Raw genomic sequence first — 21,331 nt, forward strand, 5'->3', positions numbered from 1 at the left:
GTTAAATTAACAACTTCTATCACAGGAATTGGACTCTCAACAAACTAGGGAAAATTTTAATAAGAAAAAGGGAAAAAATTTTGTGTCAGGCGAGGGAAATTTTCTTATGAGTCTTCGTCCCGGCGAAATTGAAATACCGCTAATTTTACAGTAATTATGTGATATCTTCAAATAGATAAAAGATAATCGAAATGTGGAACAAGAGCGCCCTAGACAATATTATTTTACATGAGAAACCGTTATCACGATTCACTTATCTGCTTTCGATTTCGAGCCATTTTGAAAATCGGCATTTATTTTCGCGTTTCTAAACAGCTGAAAACGGAAAGCCACTAGGTGACTTGTGATAACGGTACCTCACGCAAAATAATATTGTCTAGGGCGCTCTTGTTCCACATTTCGATTATCTTTTATCTATTTGAAGATATCACATAATTACTGCAAAATTAGCGGTATTTTAATTTCACCGGGATGAAGACTCTTAAGGAAACATACGAACATTGAACAGGTCAATGTTAACGACAGACGTATGTTAATGCAGCTGTACCGATGGAAGCTTTATGGGTATATTGAAATTATGTTTTATTATATTAATAACTGAAAACTCCAAACGAAACCGTTAACACTGAACAGTAGTGCCACTTTAAAAAATATCCTAGATATATAATGAAACCTTTTATGGTAAATCGACGCTGAAAATGTTTAAAATGAAACCGTGTAATAATAGTTTAAGTATTTTGATTCCATCTTCTAGAACACACTTTCTTAGTTAATTTTTTTCAATGTTTTATGTATTATTTTCATGAAACTTGTGACATATGTTATTTGTAACATGTAACAAAGTTGTAAAAGTAAAGAGAAAAGGGCTAGAAATAAACTGATCGAAACTAAAAATCTTTAGAAATAACTCAATTTCCTAATACAATAAATCTGACTTCTTTTCCAATTAACATTTTACGAGGCGCGTTCGGTAAGTAACCTCCGATTGGTCACTGTGCCTGAAGTAGTGGGGTCAGCGTTACCATCTTTGCACAGACGTGCGCGGTAGATCAGTCTGCATCCAGCAATGGAAGAGTGATGGTTGTCTGATCACTAGTTCCACTTTTGTAGCATCTCAAACTCTGTACTGTAATAGAAAGCCCCGCCAAGTGCGAGGTACGAGCTGTTATACGTTTTCTTACGGCAAAACAATATTCGGCAGTAGCTATTCATCGGGAATTTTGTACCGTCAGAGGAGACGAAGAGAGGAGTGGCAGGTCAGTGATTACTGATGAAATCGATCAAAAAATTGATGGAGTAGTTTGTGAAAATCGACGTTTCACAATCTCGAAGCTTTCCAACTAATTTCCATAAATTTCCAGGATTGTATTATATGGCATAGTGATACAGAGACTAGGTTACAGGAAATAGTGTGCGCGATGTGTGAGGAGCTGAAATATGGAGTCACAGGCTGGCTCAAGGCACAGGTGGCAGATTGTTATCTGACGCAATTTCTTACCTAGTGCAGAAATATGATAAGTGCTTGAATGTTTATGGAAACTATGTTGCAAAATAGAGCAAAGTAGTAGTTTATAGATGTATATAATAAATTCTTCTTATTTAACTTTGGTGTTTCTTTTTAACCAATTAGAGGTTATTTTCCGAACGGCCCTCGTATAACACCGATTTTAACACACATCCCTATATGGGAGATTCCACGAAAAAGGGAAATTTTCTGTCACGGGCATTTCTTCAAACTACTACTAGAAAGAATCACCTCATTTTAATTTTGTTTGGTAGTAACCGTCACAAAGTAGATATCCCATGTATGACAGTTTGCAAATATAATACGAAACATACTTAAAAAATTAATTATTACCCAGATTTCTCAACACCGTGGGCTGTCACAGACTACAGTTGACTGATTTTAATCAATAAATTACAACTGAAGTCGCAAATCAAACATCATTTAATGGTAATTAAATGGAAGAGAACACTTGAATGTTTCGGTTTTATGGAAAGTAAACCTTTATAACGATTATTTTCGAAAGCTTGACTATGCTTCGTTTCTGTCACCTCTATTTCGTCTAAACTCCATGGCATGAGAAAAAATTGTCATTGCTCTCAACAGATAGCATGGTCGTCCACATTGGCAACACCCACAAGAAGACAAGGCAGACATGTTTGACTGAAGAACAGAAATAGTTGTGTGCATGTGTTAAAAGCTATAGGAAAATATTTTTGTGTGTGGAAAGCAGGTGCGTATATTAATTGATACTCAACACCATAGTATTTATTACTAAATGTATTTGTATGGTATACACCTTATTTCCCTTGAGAAACATACGCCTTAACGTAGAAAATTCATACACAATTACTCACATATACTGGTTAAAAAGTGGGCCGGTAAAGATAAATTATATTCAATTTTCTCAACTCCATGGTGCTCAACTCCATGTCCATCTGAAAACTAAGGAATCCACGGAGTTGAGACAAGTTCACGGAGTTGATAATCCTATAGTGTTTGTTATGCACATGCTCTTCCAAATATTTGTTCTTTAAATATATTGGTAGAAATAAAGCTCGTTTATGGTCTAGTGACTAGTATGCTCGCCTTTCGTGCGTGGTTCTGGGTTTGTTTCCCGGTGGAAGCTCAAAAATTAATGGTGTTTACTTCGCACAGTGAGGCAATTGAAAAACTCATTTGAGTAGAGATGTACTGAAACCTGATCGCGCAGACCATCACAACGGCCGTAGGATCCGATTCCCTGACCACGTGTCATTCACACTCAAAGGCCGGCTGGTGGATCCTAGCCCATTTAAGGAGTGTTTCGCGGAAGCTCAGATTTGGGGCTATCAGGTAGCCGGAGGTAAAACTTCAGTCAAGTCAAGATGGTGTCCGTTTTTAACCTATTGACGTCTCAATCTATAAGTGTTATGCGCACCAACAAAAAGCTTTTAAAGAAGCAATAAGAACAATATTTTTGTGCATGGAGAGCATATGCGTAAATTAATTGATATTGGTTTATTTCCTCTCTTGATTGATTGATTGTTATATTAGTTCCTAAGTGAGGTCGTGACCCGACTACGGCAGGTCTCAGTTTTGGAGCTATGGACCTTTAAAGTTCATTTTTTTTTCATGTTTTCAGCAGCCTATAACTCCGAAAGGAAACATTTGTGCACCCAGATTGTCTATACTTTTCGTCTTATCTTGGTGTCAGGAATCAGCTTCCAAACGATGTGTGTATTGTTTTGAAACACCTTGTATATATACCAAATATACAAATACACTTACCAAATGTTGAAAAAGTATTGCACTTTCGACGTGTTGACTTGATCACACAGAGGGGGCCGCGGTGGCTCAGTGGTAGAGCGCTCACCTCTGGTGCTTGGGGTCCCGGGTTCAATCCCAGCCCCCGCCATGTGAGCTTTGTGGTGGACAAACACCGTGTGCGTGGGTTTTCTCGGGTTGTCCCGTTTCCTCCCACTTTCTTAATTCCACCATTTCATTCATTACTCATCATCACCGTCTCCTTTAGCCTAACCGGCATAATCGTGGGACGTAAAACTCAAAGATTTCATTTTCATTTTTTGATCACAGAGAAGACAGACGGTTTACATAAGCTCAGAAAACAAATGAAGTAGACCACAGCAGACAATTAGACAATTATAGACAACTAGACAAGTAGACAATTATAATCTTAATCACATAAACCAAAACTTATCACCCAGATGTATCACGTTTCTCAACTCCACAGCAATTTTCAACTCCGTGACCTATGGTCTCAACTCCGTGGGTACTGAAAAGTTTATTATTTTTTATTTACTACACCAACAACTATTCAGCTCTGCTGAACACCTAATTAACATGTACTTAGTAGTAGTAAGTGCATGTGATATTTTTTTCGAAATAGGCGACCATCAACGGAACAAAAATTTTCCAAGTGAAAATTTCCCTTTTTCGTGGAATCACCCATATACAGGGGTGACCACAAAGGGGGGCTATGACGCAAACTGCGTCATTGAAATATTTGGGGGGTTAAAATCTATATAAATATGTTTGAGGGGGTGTAAAAATTAATCGGAAAGATTTTTTTCATGGAAGAACACCTATGGATAGACAATTGGGGGGTGCGTCATGGACATAAGGGGGGGGCACCACTGCTATATACACTGGATTTATTTTACTGAATTTGTAAGACTAATAATAATAATAATGTAGCTATATGTATGAGTTACTTGGTGTTTAGACCTTAGATCTGTGTTCTATAGAAGAAAACATTCAATGATTATTACATTTCTATGTTACACGCTTATAAAAAGTGATTGGCTATATCTGGGGCTGAGAGGTAAACTATGCCAAGTCATTTTTGGCCAAAATAGAGTTATTATATTTTTCTTACTTACGTTAGTACGATCTTTTCAGTGGTAAACTGATTTCGGTCCGGAAACAACTAGTTTTAGAAGTTCTAACCTAATCCAAGTCACTGTTTGTGTGAGGTAAAGAATGCTATGTCAGGGTGTCTATCGGTCACGAAAGTCGTAAAAAAGTCACGAAAGCAGAAAACGGTCATGAAAGTCAAGAAATTTAGCTTTATGGTCACGATTTTTTTTTTTATCTGTACGAATATAAGTACAGACTGGAAAATTTTATTGCATAAAACGTCAAAATTCACCGCCAGAAACGTCTATTGTCGGCTTTAGCCGCTACCAAATCGCAAGCAAAGCACGCTTCTATCGCATGCATGAAAATTCGGCCTAATTCGCATAAAAATTCGCTCTTGAGACTATCTTTCAGCTGGCATCATTGAGCAGTGACGATGCAAATTGCATCGCATCGTCGAAACCACCTACGCATCTAACCAGTTTATTCAACTGCGAGAAGATATCAACCTTTTATTACTCCAAGGAACAGACTTTGAAAGTAGAGATAAGATAAAGATAAGTGCTGAAGAATATAGGTACTGTTATTAGTTTTTGAATGTTACGAAATTTTATGGTTTGGTAAAGAAAAGGTCGCGAAATTTCATTCTGGAATTTTAGTAGACACCCTGTATGTGCACTTATAAAGGTTACAACTGGCAGCAACTTGTTAAAAGTTGCAGACAAACAACCCTTTATCGTTTTGGAAAATTTCAGGAATTTCAAGGCTTTGTGTGGACAACTCTCGAGTCCTTTGCATCTTCCTTAAAAAAATAGTGAACAAGATGTGTTTATATCCAAAATGGTACACATGCAAGTACGTATAGATAGCCCTGGAGTGCTATACTACAAGGAAAGCTTTGGTGAAGACTTTGAAAGTGTTGACCTAAACAAATCCACCCGACATGCTACATGGACAGACGAAGTTCCGCAGTTAAGTGAAACATTGAAGCCTGTCAGTTCCGCAAAGTACAAGATATTCAAAGACTTTTAACGTGGGTCCCCCACGTTTGGCATGACTACTACAGAAACCAACCGCATTGTGATATGACGGAAAATCAAGTTCTGAGTAATCTGGATGATTGCCAGCTTAATAACTGCTTATAGTGATTTATTGAACCATTGAATTCATAATTGGATCGATGTAAATAATACACATACTGTAAACAAAAATTTCTATGTATCTTATGTGAGCTACATTCAAAATACTGCTTTACAATGTGTTTCATTATAAGCAGTTCTTTCTTTGTTAATATATGGCCGAAATATAATTTTGTGGTAAACTATTACAAGTCATTTTACACTAACACTGAAAACTTTGTTACTAACATGTCACAATACAACTATAGGACATGAAAAAGAACGAAAATGTTTAATTTAAAGATCATGTTAGAGAAGTTCTGTATAAGTTTTACAGTATTCAATAAACAATCGACGCAATTCAACAAAATATTGTCTTGAAAACACTTTTTTCGCTTCTACTGTAAAATTGACATTTTATGACTTATACTAGTTTATTTTTCAGTCCCAGATATTAGGTACTGCAAAAGAAATCATACACAGTCTCTGAACAAAGTACAATGTGTCTGATGAGCAAAGGTTTAGTTAGTTAGCGAAACTCTTACACAGATATTTTAATATTAAAAATGAAATCATTGTGCTTTGCTCAGAGATTGTGTTATTTCTATTTTGAATTCTTAAACTAAATTTAACATGAAACAGATAGGAACTGCAAAATTCAATTTACACTCTTCTATGAGGTAGCACACATACGCCAATTTACGCAAGAAAATGTGACTGACTCGGAACTACGCAATGTTGAAATTAATTTCATGTGTATTTTGAAATCTACTTTTTTTGTACAAATCTAAAGTAATTTTGGTGCTTCTACTGGGAGAAGAGAACTGTTTATATGGAAATTGGTTTTGTAACATGGGTCGAGGCTTAGAGGAAGATAGGGAGAAATACTGTTCCTAAGATTTTTCCTGTGATTGTTTTTGCTGAAAGTTATGGACATTTTTTTTTTTTTATTTCTTAATTTTTATGTATGGTAACAGATTTTGAATTTTGAACGAATGATTGTTCACATTTGCAAACGACATGGAATCTTCAGTTAGTTTGATATTAGACCTACACGTTAAAGCAGTGATGCCAACATGTGGGAAAAATTCCATTTTGTGAGAGTTTTCGACAGTTTTTTCTAATAGGGATAAAGGGAATTTTCGTAAAAATTAGCTGCATGTATGGAATTTTTCATATATTTTATCGACGACAAAAAAGAAAAAAAAATATGTATGAGTTGGAATTAGGCTAAAACACTTAAATAAACATAAAATCAATGATGCTAATTGTCAAATTGTTGTTGTTGGAAAGTGCATATTAGTGTGCAAGTGATTTATATGGAAACTTTGTGAATCTCAAAAAACAAGCACTAAGAAACGTAAATTATACTTTAAAAGAACAAATGAACGGAGGAAAGTAAATTACGAAACAAGAAACAGTGAATTTCTAAAACGTCTCATACGAAATAACTGGAGAATGAAGTTTATCATTTCCATTACATTCAGTAAAAGAATGAGGCACAAAAGCGTGATGGAATACTAAATTCTGATAACAAAATATACTTATTTTTGTTAACAATTTCTTATATTCTCTTTTAATTAAGGAAAATACTTATTAGGAGTTTAGGAGATCTAAATTTACATATAATTCACTCAAATATTGAAGTGATATACAGTCGTTTCAATTTTCATATTTTATAAATTTTGAAAAATTTGTAATTAGTATAGCACGTAGGAAATTTAAGACTAAAATGGGAATTTCTGTCTTTCGAGATGGGATTTTATAAGGTTCCAAGTTGGCATCACTTGTTTAAAGTGAGATGCAAACTACATGAGCTTCCACCGGAAATCGAGCACCGGTTCTGTCGCGCCAATGCCCGTACACTTAGCCGTAGAGCCACGAGAGAACTCACGAAATCTTTAGTTTATGTCCTTTAGTCCAAGAAGGCAGAAAATAAAACCAAGGGACTGATTATTGTAAACGAATGGGTGTAATAAATATAGTAGAAGATAAACGGGAGATTACAAGACAAAAACAGGGACATAGTGATTTCAATTCCTAATCAGTAGTGTTGTATATTTAATGAATACCTTATTTGTATTAAGTGTTCGAAGTGGGGGAAAAAGCAGATGCGATATGTTTTATCATATTATGATTTTGAAGGGACATACCGGCTATCTAAAATGTTGAAATACAACGAGGGTATGTTGCCTAAAAGATGACATTTCTATTTGTATAATGACGGGGAGAGATGGAGAGATTGATCTCCAACAATTTTCTGAAAAAAAAAAAAAAAATTATATATATATATATATATATATATATATATATATATATATATATATATATATATATATATATATCCATCCCCTTATGTTGTATTATACAGAATTATACACGAAAATGCTCAAAAACCGAGTTTTTATATTAACAATTTCCTGCGGAAAAACTCTCAGAAACCCCGCTCGACTGAGGGATGTTCCAAACTCCCACTTCTACATAAGAAAGAAAAATCTTTAACGTGCAAAGTTATTCGTCAATTATTGTGTATAAAAATAAATTTATTAAAGGTATTTAGCATCTACTCTCTAGTGACGGTATGTTTTGATCACTGAAAAACCAGAGACGGTATGCCATACCACCACATACCGTCTCACTTCGAGCACTGTTTGTATTAGATAATGTAAACTCTTATATTTTACAAAGAGCAATAGGATTCAAAAAGAAAAAGTTTAAACTTGTTTTCACAGCAAACAAGTGAAACTTCGTAGAAAAACGAAAAAGCACACACTTTGTCTTCATATGTTGCAAGTTAGCAGGTAACTTGTTTAAAGCTCACGCTAAAGTTCGCTGTGGTTAAATTTTTGTCGCCTTGGTGAAAGACGCCATGAACGTCACAAAATTTAAGTATGTTTCGTGTTGATTACAAAAACAGAGAGGTGTACAGATTTTTATGACTTACACGGAATATTTATTTTTGGCTGCAATTCACTAAGTGAATTATGCTGAATCATAGATTGTAGCAGATTCCAAGAGCAAGTTCTTTATAAAATGGGTCAAAGTAAATCTTAATTGATTGCTCTCATCCCAGTCGACCTATCACTCCTGAAACACCAGCTACTGTCAAAAGCTTTGACCGTAGCAATTAGGAATAATCAACTAAGGTCAGATTCAGATGAATACGTATAGACACAGACAGAAGTTTAACATTCCACACGCCACAATATACAATATTGTAAATGATAAATTGGTCTTTCGGGAATTCAGTGCACGATGGCTGCCAAGAACTTGATAGACAAGCAGAAGAGCCAATGATGTCACTTTTGGAGCACTAGATGCGTTATGGACGCAAGACACTACTTTCTGGAAGGTATAATGACGGGCGATGAGTACTAAATGTTTCTTTATACTTTTGAAACAAAGCAATGCTATATGGTACGGAGTCACTCAGCTCCAAAGCACTAACAGTGTTCTGAGACATGCAACACATTTCCTCGCTTGAGTTTCATCCATCTGAGACCATGTAATTGCAACCACTCGTGTTTGTATATTAACAAAGTTGCACTGTACCTCTCTCCGCGTAAAACACCCAACAGACATACTTCAAATTAACAGCTTTACAATAACGCTCGGTGTGTATGTGTGTTCGTGCTGTGTTGTTCGCGCCAAAAATCGTTCACTTTGTTTCAAAGGTGTTCTAGCATCCAACTCACAGTTAGGACCTGTCTCTTCAAACCATCATCTCTTAGACCCTCTGAAACGTATCATGGGCGGTCAAACGATACGATTCCATAAAGAAGTTCCGTACGTCGTCCACAAAAAAAAAAAAAAAAAAAAAAAAAAAAAAAAAAAAAACTTATGAACAGAGAAATACCAGAACTAGTACCGAAGAGGATGAAATGTCTCAAGCCTCTTTATTCTTATTCGCCTCACGTGTAGTTTCATTGAATACTTTAGTTTTCGTTTGGCTATGAATACAAAACCCACGAAAAATATAGCATGCATTACTTATCGATCTCTCCTCGGTAACAGTATTCTAGTTTTGCTTTCTATGTTGAATTACTTTACCCTCTTGTTTGCTGCTAGTGATGTTTTGGTTACAGGCTGGATATCTTGAAGGTTAGCTTGTGGCTTAATAATTGCTGGACCCACTGGAGTAATCTGGGGTTTCCATGCGCTTCCGCCCCTGAAAGTAAAATATTGCAATCAATAATTATAGTCTTTAGTAAGTTCCGCAGAATCAAATGTTGAATCTTATAAGAAAAAACATACGGTACACTCGCAATTTTGTGTTAGCTTAAGTTATTAGTAATTCCTTCAAAATTTCAGTTGAAAATACAATATTACTGATTCACATTTTAAATCGTGGTTTCCCTTTTTTACCTAGCCCTTTCTTTGTAGATCTTGATAGTTTGCTGCACTTTTCTTGTTGGCGTTGAGGTGTTCCACTTCCCTAAAAGGTGCGTGAGTGCGTCCTCCATGTTTGGAAACATGTGTATCATTTAACATGAGTTGGAATTCCACATTTCGTCAAGTTTCGGATCATAGTCTACGTTTTAAAATAGGAGTATAAACAAACATACAGGGGCATATAAAAGCATTAGTTAAATTTTGCCATGTGTAAGGAGCAGTTAAAAGAAATTAGGTAAAAAAAAAAAAAAAGAACTATTATTCAATCACCCTGGATCTACACTATGGAATTCCTGAAATGACTATCAACTATAATCTTATATTTACACAGTTACATCGTTAAGGCAGATCAAAATTAAGAGGTGTGGTGTCGTAACAAGGAGAGTTATTCCTTTCCATAACAATGTTACTTCCCAAATAGCGAACTGCATATGCAATTGAGAGGTTCTGACCAGGAGCTGTAGTGTAATGTAGTTAAACATTACATGTAATGTAGTCAAACGTGCCTTTCCAATACAAAATAATTATGCACATTTATTTCTGCATAGGAATGAGGAGAGAACGAACAAAATTTCGGTAATTTAAATAAAGAGTCTGCAACCCTGATTGATGTGCATGAGAGATTTGGCAACACAGTATAAGTCACGAAGCTTGTTGTTACTGTCAGTTCACGAACCCTGGCTCGACTCTTTCTCACATTAGTGTGACTCAGAACAACCCTTTAAACGTATGTCCTTGCGTACAGCCACAGGTGAAAGTATCCCCCCCCCCCCAAGTGCTCTAATTCCATTACTTAGGGTCTAGGTCATTTGTAGTTGTGAGAACGCCTGGACAGATGCAACCCAACTTACACGGAACTTTTCTCAGCACTGACCAATTGGTAGCACTGATCCAGCTGTTTATGCAGGTAAAATTGTAAAGTAGGTGACTAACGAAACAGTTCACCATTCTGAGATGAATCTTTATGGTTCGAATCGCGTTGTCCAATGAACACCATATATTGTTTACAACATTGCTGTTTATGTAATGTATTATTTCGTTATATATTGTATGTTCAGAGAAATAAAAATACTGACCACGCATAAATCAAAAAATGCTTGTAAGTAGCTGAAAATATCAAATCTAGAACAATTGCTGGAAATAAGTTTGTAAATGATTGCCTCTATTGACAGACCCAGTGGCGATCTAGGCCGGGGCGGAAAGCCTAGGCCCCCAGTGTTTTAGGTGACAAAAAATAATTTAAGCTATTATGTATATATTTTTGAAAGTTTATAGTAACTTCATCATATACCTATCATAGTCTGGGGTCTGGCTGCCCCCGCCCAGATTTTACCTCCTAGATCCACCTCTGGAGAGACCTCCTGCAATTCTCCTCATTCCAACGCATTTTTCTTTCTAGAGAGTAGAATCATCTTGTTTGTCACACTGAATATGTATTGAAATTGAAACATTCAAAAAAGTTTGAACATACCGGGGACTTAAACCCGGGTCCGCCGAATAGAAGTTCAATACGCTGAACACTTACCTACAACGTCACTTTAAAATTACACCCAAACTATTACCCAGTTAAAATCGTTGCATGTAAGACTATACACAGGATACTAATGCTCGTATAAGGAGACGTTCCTTATGTGTCACAATGACTTACTCGAGATTTCCTTGTTTAACTCAAAAACAAGTTATATAGACCTTTGTCAATGAGGAAAATATCACGAAACGTTCTTGAAGTTGAGGCTATCTGTTCGTGTTTGTTTATGGTCCCGATTAACATTACTATTCTTGCTCACCTTAACTTGTAATTTCCAAAGAAAAGACGGCAGACATTTTCTCATTCTTTAAATTCTATCAACACATGAAGAAATAGAAAGTTCTATTTTTATCTTCCGTAACTACTAGTTTATTTTCTTATCTTTGTATGATGAATTTGTAGTACAGTGGTAAAGTATGGAACTCGTATGGCAGAGACCCGGGCTCGAATCCCGTCGTGGAAATTATTTTTTCTTTATTGGAAGGTATTGTTTGCGTAATTTGTATTTTAATTGTTATTCCTGTATTATTATTATTATTATTATTATTATTATTATTATTATTATTATTATTAGTATTAGTATTAGTATTAGTATTAGTATTATTATTATTATTGGAAATCGAGACTTGGCTACATGTTATATTTTATGAAATTTTTGATTTAATTTCAAATCTTTTTGTTAGTATGGAACTTATCTGAAATGGTGAATTGCTTAAAACATTAATATTTCTAGCAGTAGTAGAAATAGTAGTAGCAACTTACAAGCAATTGGTGAGAAACAACGTTTGTTTTATCAGTCGTATATTTGACCCATACTAACGGTATACCCAGTGGCATATTTAGGGGGGCTTCCGGACTTAAGCCCCTCCCGAAATTTTACTTACTATAGTAAAGTATATGAAATATCTTGCAGAATTTTCAGGCAAAGCCCCCCCCCAAAACAAAATCGTAAATACGGCACTGGATATACCTTACGTATTGATCAATTGTTCGCTAAACACGTTACGTTCATTTAATTACCCAACGGGAATCGAATCCAGGACTAGCGAGATATGAAACAAACGCTTATCCCACTACTCTAATACATAGCTGTTTAATAAGGGAAAAGACTTGGTGTTAAGTGTCTTCCGAAAAGTGCTCATTTTACAATTCCAATGTTGTTATTCTCTTGTTTCCGTCATAAATAAAAGAGAAAGTGTTATGTAGAAACAATAGTGAAGAGAATTCAAATCTAAATTGTTGAAAATGAGTGAAAGAAGTAGTGTTAGTGGATGTTGTTGCAGCATTTAGATATGAGGAAGTTTAACGCCTTGCTTGAGCATCGAGGCTAAATGTTACGTGACACTACAGTTTAAATATATCTCTTCGGAAATGAAATGAAATGAAATCAAAGTTTTACGTCTCACGATTATGCCGGCTAGGGTAAAGGAGACCGTTATATATATATATATATATATATATATATATATATATATATATATATATATATATATATATATATATATATATATATATAATCTTCGGGTATTTCTTTATATTCTTTCACAAGTCATTAACACACATTACAGATTGTGGAGTTCAACATTTTATCCAGTCTACTCTATATTAGGGAAATTAAAATCTCTAACCGTTGGCCCACGAAAACGCGGTGTGGCCCACGCACTCAAGCGTACTTTTTATACATATTTTCTGTTTATTACGTTATTTTGTATGGACGTTTTGTTTTTGTGAAATGTAGATAAAGAAAACGTATAATGTAAACAACCTGAAACTCAAGCTACCTCATGCCGAAAGCATCGGTGGATCAGCGATGGGCAACTAGCGACCTCTCGGCAAAAATTGGATGCTTTGCAGCGACGATCCGCTGTGGCCCCACTCACGTTTAGAAAAATATACCACCAGCGGCAGAGGCGCGACGAAACGCCAATGAACCACAAAATTACTCACCCAAATATGTTAAATCGCCTATATGCGTGATTTGTTTACATTAAAGTGAGTCTTTAAAAACACTAAGAAAAAGTACTATAGAGCAGGCGCGAACCACCAACCTTTTGATCAGTAGAGACAGGTGTTCTTCCGACTTCGCCGCGGAAGGGATAAAGGAGAAGTCGCTGTAGAGTGATAAATCGTTGAGGCCTTTTTAATTTGGCCAATCAGAGTGCTCCTTAATGTAAACAACCTTAATGTAAGGTTTGCGCTTTTCACACAATAAAGGTAGGCACAGGAGAGAAAACCTGCTAGTCGCTGGGAAATGAATTATTCATAACGTTTCATGGGCGACATAGCTTCGCAGTAGATTTTTGACGAAGGATTGTACGGTTTTTTTTCTTTTTTACGACGCTTATATATAAACTATTATGAAAAAGTACTTTCTTAATGCACTTAAGGATTTCGAAATTTAATGACATGTATGTTAACTTTCTTGTTCGTAAACATTTAGAAAATGAATAAATAATCTTGAATTACATTTTAAATTGATTCGCCTTTGAAATAATATCGTGAAAGCAAGCACGCGAAGCGACAGACAAATACGTAACAGACTTGTGATTCAAATAATTATAAACAAGGATTTTAGGAATGATCCAAAAAATTGCGATCTTGGCCAATAATTCGTTTTTGGATCAGGGGCGACAAAATTTTTGAACGGCCCCTAAATCGAGTTTTCGGTTGTTGTTGTTGTTGTTTTGTTTTATTTTCGGAATAAACACATCATACTGAGTTAAGTGAGTTTGAATTTGGGTACACTATATGTAGTTCTCCAGATATAAGGTCTACAAGAAAATATTTGATTGAATATAATGGATCTTTTGATCCAAAAATACTAATAAGTAGAGAATAGTCAAAGTCATGTAGGGTAGGTTTAAGGCGGAGAACTCACCGGGGTTCAATAAAATTTGTTCCCGCTAGAGTTGAGGAATTTCACGCATATTTTGGAGCTTTCATATGGACATATGGTTAGCAAACATGCCTTCCGCATACTAGGGTTCGATTCTGGGCAGAAACACGTACGATTCAGATTCAACGTAAGTAGCTGGAATTCATTGAGTTGAATAAACAGTGACTAAGGGCGGCAAACCGGGCTTGTGCCCCGGGCGCCGCATTAGAGGGCGTAAAACTGGGCAAATACGTATTTTTGCTATAAGGCAAGAAAAAGAGTTTTAGTAAACTAAACATCATTAAAAAATACCTCAGAAATTTAACAGGATAACAACAACTCACCAACCTTAGGATCATATCCATGGAGCATAAGTTACCTTTAAAGCTGTCTTTTGAAGACATGTAAAAACCTTTGCAGCAAAAAGAGCCCACAAAGTTAAATTTTAGTTCCAGCTTTTTTGTGTTTTCATTTAAGTTTCATCGATTTAAGATATTTGCAAAATGTCCCAATATAATAGTCGAGACAACAGCTTTAATTGTTTGTCATAATTAAATATTTTATTCGAAAGCAACCGGCTCTTGACTCATTTGCAGTTATTAAGATTAGACTATACGAATATGTCAGGCATGCTGCTCTCAGATCATTTGGCAATCAAATACTAATTAGTTTGGTGTTTTATCTTGTACTAATGTAAGAATTAAATTATATACTCCATTTTTGAAATGAAGCTTTACCATTTGAAGAAAAAATTGAATAGGAGAATTAATATGTGATGCCAATATCAGGTGTAGTCGGGGAGAGTTTTGGTTTGGTTGGTCATAAGGGAGGCGCTAATGCGAGTTCTTGTCCCGGGTGACAACTAGGCTAGTTACGTTGCGTCGCTGTGAATAAAGTATTTATAATTAAGTTAAACAGTTCTGTAGGGTATTATATATAGAAAACACTGACATATAATTATGCAATGTCAAATTCTTTATTATTTTTTTTTCTGTAATGTTTGAATTTGACATCAGAATTTGGAGAATACCTTCGAAGTTAAAAATCACTTGAGTCCCCTAAGGCAGAAACTATTTTTTCAGGGGGAGTGATACAAAGCAGGGTTGTTTTGTTTAAAACAAATTATTAAAACTTGTTTTAAACAATTGATTTTGTTTAAAACAAATTTTGTATACGTTTTAAACATTTTGTTTTAAACACGTGTATTTAAGATTTGTTTTAAACATATGTTTATTTTTATTTTAGTTTAGTTTTGTAAAGCAATCTGCCAGAGAAAGGAAATTCTCAAAAGTGCTCCCCACTCAGAAGGCTTTTCTTCCCATGTGAATGTTTTGATCTGTCGTAGCTATAGCAGGTCAACTTGGTGATCTACAATTTATTTTGTAGGGGCTGCGGTGGCTCAGTGGTAGAGCGTTTACCTCTGGTGCTTGGGGTCCCTGGTTAGATACCAACTCGCGCTAAGCGAACTTTATGGTGGACAAACACCGTGTGCTTCGGTTTTCTCGAGGTTCTCCCGTTTCCTCCTACCTACTTCATCCCACCATTCATTCATTATTTTATCATCACCGTCTCCTTTAGCAGGGGTGCCCACAAGGGGGGGGCTATGACGCAAACTGCGTCATTGAAATATTTGGAGGAGGTTAAAAATCTATATAAATATGTTTGAGAGGGTGTAAAAATTAATCGAAAAGATTCTTTTCATGGAAGAACACCTACGGATAGACAATTGAGGGGGGTGCGTCATGGACATGAGGGGGGTGGGCACCACTGCCTTTAGCCTAGCCGGCATAAACGTTCGAAGTAAAACTCAAAGATTTCATTTAATTTCGTCTCTTTTTTTCCCTTATTTTTAACGTATATTGTTTTGTTGAAATGATTCTGTTAACTTGCGAGAAAGTGTCGTAGTCGAAGGTTGGACTATTTGACAATAGTATTTGTAGAACTGATATTAAAAAATAAAATAATTATCACAGAAAACAAACAAAAGGTTATTTGCTAAATTGCGGTTCTGAAATTAAAATATCGCAGGCATTCGTTGATACAGTGCATGTTTGTTTTCAGTATCCGTACAACTTGGAATCGTATAACGTGTTTTACGGGAAGAAAAAAGGGTGTCGTCCCACTTGCGACATTCCTATTAGCGACAGGAACTGTTAACTGTCCTATGAGCGACCGATTCGATCTGTTAACTGCTCTATGAGTCACCGATTCGTTCATACTAAGATAATGGAAGAAGACAAGGTTCTCTCTTCTTTAACTTGTTTCATGCTCATGCGATTTAGAATCTAACAAAATTTACTATGAAAAATTTCGCTCTACCTGAATTTAATACGTGAGACTACTCTCATTACACTAACAATATTTTATACGTTTTTCCTAATATTATATTTTTGAATTGCTTTCTATGAATACACTAACTATATCAAGGGGAAAACTAACTAAATATTTAGAGTAGCTCCGCTTTTGTCTATGATTCTAATATAATTAAAAATTTCATGTTAAAATGATGCGGAGCATAAGTTTAGATTGAATATGTTTATGGCATAAGAAAGAAATCAGAAAGAGGTAGGGGCGCCCGAGGAAAATTTTCTAGGGAGAGGCATCTTCATGGTTGCTGTACCATGTCTGGTATATCTGGTATTTAATATACGTGGTTTGCTATATTACGTATACATTTTCGTGAGCCAAGGGGTGACCCCTGCCTTCCCATCGGGCGTCCATGGAAAGAGGGTGTTCACCACTTGAGGATATCAAAGAAATCTTAAAAAAAAAGAAAAAAAAGAAAAGAAAAGAAAAGAAAAGTATTCGAAGAAATTATTACACAAGTTACAAATCTCTCGCAGGACTTAACAGTTCGTCTAGTTATAAGGGATTATTTCAGATTGCTATACGACAAGCTTTTATGTATAAGTCAAAAGGAAGGAAGGCAAATTAAGCAATTAGTTTACGTTTTAGTAGCTTACAATAGAGAGGAAGGTAGTTTAAAGAGTTTGTTTACCTTTTGGATTGTGTAGAGTGAACTGCATTGTAATTGGTGAATTTGGTTGAGAATAGCCAATCAGATGTAAAGGATCTCAAAAGCTGTCTTTTATCATTGACTTTTTTCATCTTATTCAGTGTCTTTGGAAGTCTAAAAAGTAGATAGTTGGCGAAACTGTAACGCGTTTAAGTTTTTCAAAATAAAATATATTACTGTGCTTAGTGAGTAATTAGATTTGAACCGAATTAAGTGCAGAAAACAGAGCTTTTGAAGAAAGGGGATATTACAACTGGATTTTCAATAATTACATAGGAATATACTTTTCATGGAAATGTCCCTGTTGTCTCGCTAAGTTATTTGACATGTTTTATGTCAAATCTAACTCAAAATTAAAATAAGTTTTATTTGCACTCACTGTACAGGGGAAAATATATTTGATGAATTGTATTACTGGCACGTACATTTTTCGTAGCAAGGTTATTCGGGCGCTAATAGCGCCAGAGGCAAACATATTTCACGAGAGGGAATCTTATCTTCCATCATCTCAATGAAAATGAATCGGTCGCTCATAGGACAGATAACAGTTCCTGTCGCTAATAGGAGTGTCGTTTCTGGGACTAATTCGAAAAAAGGACATCATTTGGAACAAATTTATTAAAGTAACTCAAACTCCATCAGATAAGAAAACGACCATACGAGCTCGTTGCAAAACGTATAAGGAAGAAATGACTCATTCTAAATTTTCTTTATAGCTTGTATGAAGGACCAGGTGAGAAAGCGCAAGTATGGCAGTCGCCCGCGTAACTAACCATTAAAACGTGATACTTACTGTAACATCAGTGCTGAACGTCAGTGTCTGGGACAATTTCATCTCAATTTGTTCGTCTGTCCGTATGTATACACAGTCGCTACAGGGCACATTTTTTCGGTCTTTTAACATTAAATTTTGAGGGTAGAGGCACGAGACGTCGGAATTTGCTGTATAGATTTCCACTGCGATCCGACGTAAAATTTCAAAATTAGTGGTTCGGATCCCACGTTAAACAAAAAAGCCGTGTCTCATACAGCATTGCTACTGATGCAAGACTGTAATCAAATCAAACTAATTAAACTAATTTTATGCGTTTCGAACAAACTTGGTTTGCACGATAAATCTGGCTCTAACTCAGTTTTTTATAAAATATTTTTAGATATGGGACGTTCAGAGCACAAGGGATCCAAGTCCATTTTAAGAAAGTTTCACTTTTGCTCAGCAAATGTAGTATCTTCGTAGCCAAGGGTACGAAATAAATGAAAGAAAAACCACGTGAAAAGGTGTGGACTAGATTTTCATAGGACAACCGCTAGACAAGGGCACTGATGGATTTGGGAAGGAGGTCTAATTTCCCCCTCCTTACTCATAAATTTAAGATATTAATATTATATTGTGTACGCTACAGAGTGGGAATGATTAACAAGTCAAGCTCCGAATGCCGTAGTCAATTATGCATAATTACGTTAAATAAATGCAGGGCGTGTCCAAAAGAATACAACGACGGAAAACGTCATATTTTCACGACCACGAATCCAAGATGAAAAAGAGAAACTACATGACAAGATGAAATCTAGAATTTTATACAATTGCCACTAGAGGGGTTCGTTTCGAGGTCATCTGCTCCTTACCCTGAATTTCAGATTTTGGGGCAGTAATGCAGATTTAGAAACCTTTGCTGAGCAAAGTACAACATAAAAAATTTGAAGTCCTTACACCGAATAAATACAGATTTTGATCAAGGATATGGTCCATTTCCATTGGCCGTAAGTAACTATAGGCTTATATTGCTCTCTTGTATATGTTTTGGCCCAAGGATTCCAAAGGTGGCTCTACTTTTGAGTTTCCGGCCTGCTTAAAATTCTGTAAATTGGGTCTAAGCAACTTTCCAGTTTTAATAATCAGTATGTTCTCCATATTTAGCCGGTATAAGGACCTCATTCTTGTTCTGTTGGACTTTGCTTATCAAAAAATCTCTAAAACTGCCTTACTGCCTCCAAAATATGAAATCCAGACTGGGGATGGGACGGTTGCCCTCCTGTCCCGCTGACGTCCCTGTCTAGCGGCTGTCATATGAAACTATTAACGCCCTTTCCCATGGTTTTAGTTACATTTGTTTTAGACTCTTGACTGCGAAGATATTACGTTTTGAAATAGAATTCATTTGCTGAGCAAAACTGAACTTTATTGAAAATGGATTTGGATCCATTGTGCTCTGAACGCCCCGAATATTACTTTTCTTCATTAAATTACTGACTCAAAAAACAACCAGTTACATAGGCTTGCAAAAAATATTGTAAAGTTAGCACAACATGAAGTGTGCTTCAAACATTACTTTTCGGAAATTTATTTTAAAATAATTTTATTAGCATCAGTGTTCTGAAACAGTAATCAAATTTTGTAACAAAAATCTCACCCGCCTCCACGAAATGAAAAAATGAAATGAAATCTTACGTTTTACGTCCCATGCTTATACCGGCTAGGCTAAAGGAGACGGCGATTATGAAAATGAAATGAAATGGTGGAATGAAGAAAGTGGGAGGAAACGGGAGCACCCAGAGAAAACCCACGCACACGGTGATTTTCCACCACAAGGTTCACTTGGCGGGAGCTGGGATCGAACCGGGGACACCACGCACCAGAGGTGAGCGCTCTACCACTGAGCCATCGCAGCCCTAGCGCCTACGAAACGCGAGCTTAGCCCCTAAAGGCATAACTAGCCTTTTAGTGGGCAGTGTTGCTTTCAAGCAACATCGCATTCTATTGCGTTATCCGCACGAATTGTAACTTCAGCGATCATTTAATTGGCATTATTGCTTTCATACAATATTCATATACATGATTTGCGGGTCGCTTCTTTAGATACTTCCAATCTTCAACAGGGGACAGTCAAATTTAGTATTGTAGAAGCTATCTCTCCTACGTTCCGTGAAAGTTCCTTTTTTTATTTGTTTATTTGTGGTTTCTTGGTCTGTAGGAAAAATATTTCAACGAAACTGCTGCTAATTACTGAGAGTATTCTTATATTTTACCATAATAGAGCAATGCTGTTCAGTAGCTATACATAAGACCTATTTCATGGTAAGGTTGCTTTGAAATAAACATCCTGTATTTTGTAATCAAAGTACACAAATACTTTAAAAATTACGAAATTATGATCAGGAAGACACGGTTCAACCGTAAAAGCAAACTAAATATTTTAATGGTAATGCTAGCAATGCGTGCCAATTAAAGGGCTAGAAAATTTTCAGAAGCGGTGACTACGAAATGACTTGCTTTAGGGCTAAAATAACCACACAACCGTATTTCTGGTAAAATTCTAGCCTTAAAACATGTAACATGACTCCCTTTGCATTTGAAATTTCGAATATCTATCCAAGATGTCCGCCATGATGCTTGATAGCACCATCTGATGTGTCAGACCACTTCCAAGTTTCACCATTCGCCCTCAACCCGTTCTCAACACATAAGGATGGTGAGGACTTTTGTTTTCCCATGTTTTTTGATAGATTGTGTAAAATCTCTATAGTAGGTAGATTTTAAAATCTACCTAAAAAGCTTATTACAACCAAGAAAGTATTTACGAGAGTCACTGGCAAGATGGTGTAATAAAGAATTAGTCCCAGAAGCGACAGTCCTATTAGCGACAGGAACTGTAATCTGTCCTATGAGCGACAGATTCATTTACATTGAGATGATGGAAGATGATATGATTCCCTCTCCTGAAATATGTTTGCCTCTGGCGTTATTAGCGCCCGAACAACCTTGCTACGAAAAATGTACGTGCCAGTAATACAGTTCATCAAATATGTTTTTCCTCTACAGTGAGTGCAAATACCGTAAAACTTATTTTAATTTTGAGTTAGATTTGACATAAAACATATCAAATAACTTAGCGAGACAACAGGGACATTTCCATGAAAAGTATATTCTTATGTAATTATTGAAAATCCAGTTGTAATATCCCCTTTCTTCAAAAGCTCTGTTTTCTGTACTTAATTTGATTCAAATCTAATTACTCACTAAACACAGTAATATATTTTA

At 35.9% G+C, this 21,331-nt stretch overlaps 1 protein-coding gene across 21 annotated transcripts in view; it reads right to left on the minus strand.

Annotated features, from left to right (window-relative positions):
* The window catches only part of Zasp52 (Z band alternatively spliced PDZ-motif protein 52), a 246,443-nt gene that overhangs the window by 83,078 nt on the left and 142,034 nt on the right, over positions 1-21,331 (minus strand). For all 21 annotated transcript variants that reach the window (XM_081760307.1, XM_081760308.1, XM_081760305.1 and 18 more), the window contains exon 3: positions 9,532-9,649. In XM_081760307.1, coding sequence (XP_081616433.1) covers positions 9,532-9,649 — 118 coding nt within the window. The remainder of the gene's footprint in view (positions 1-9,531; positions 9,650-21,331) is intronic.

Source organism: Thermobia domestica, chromosome 5, assembly GCF_964235325.1.
Source record: "Thermobia domestica chromosome 5, izTheDome1.hap1.1, whole genome shotgun sequence".
Classification (NCBI taxonomy): domain Eukaryota; kingdom Metazoa; phylum Arthropoda; class Insecta; order Zygentoma; family Lepismatidae; genus Thermobia; species Thermobia domestica.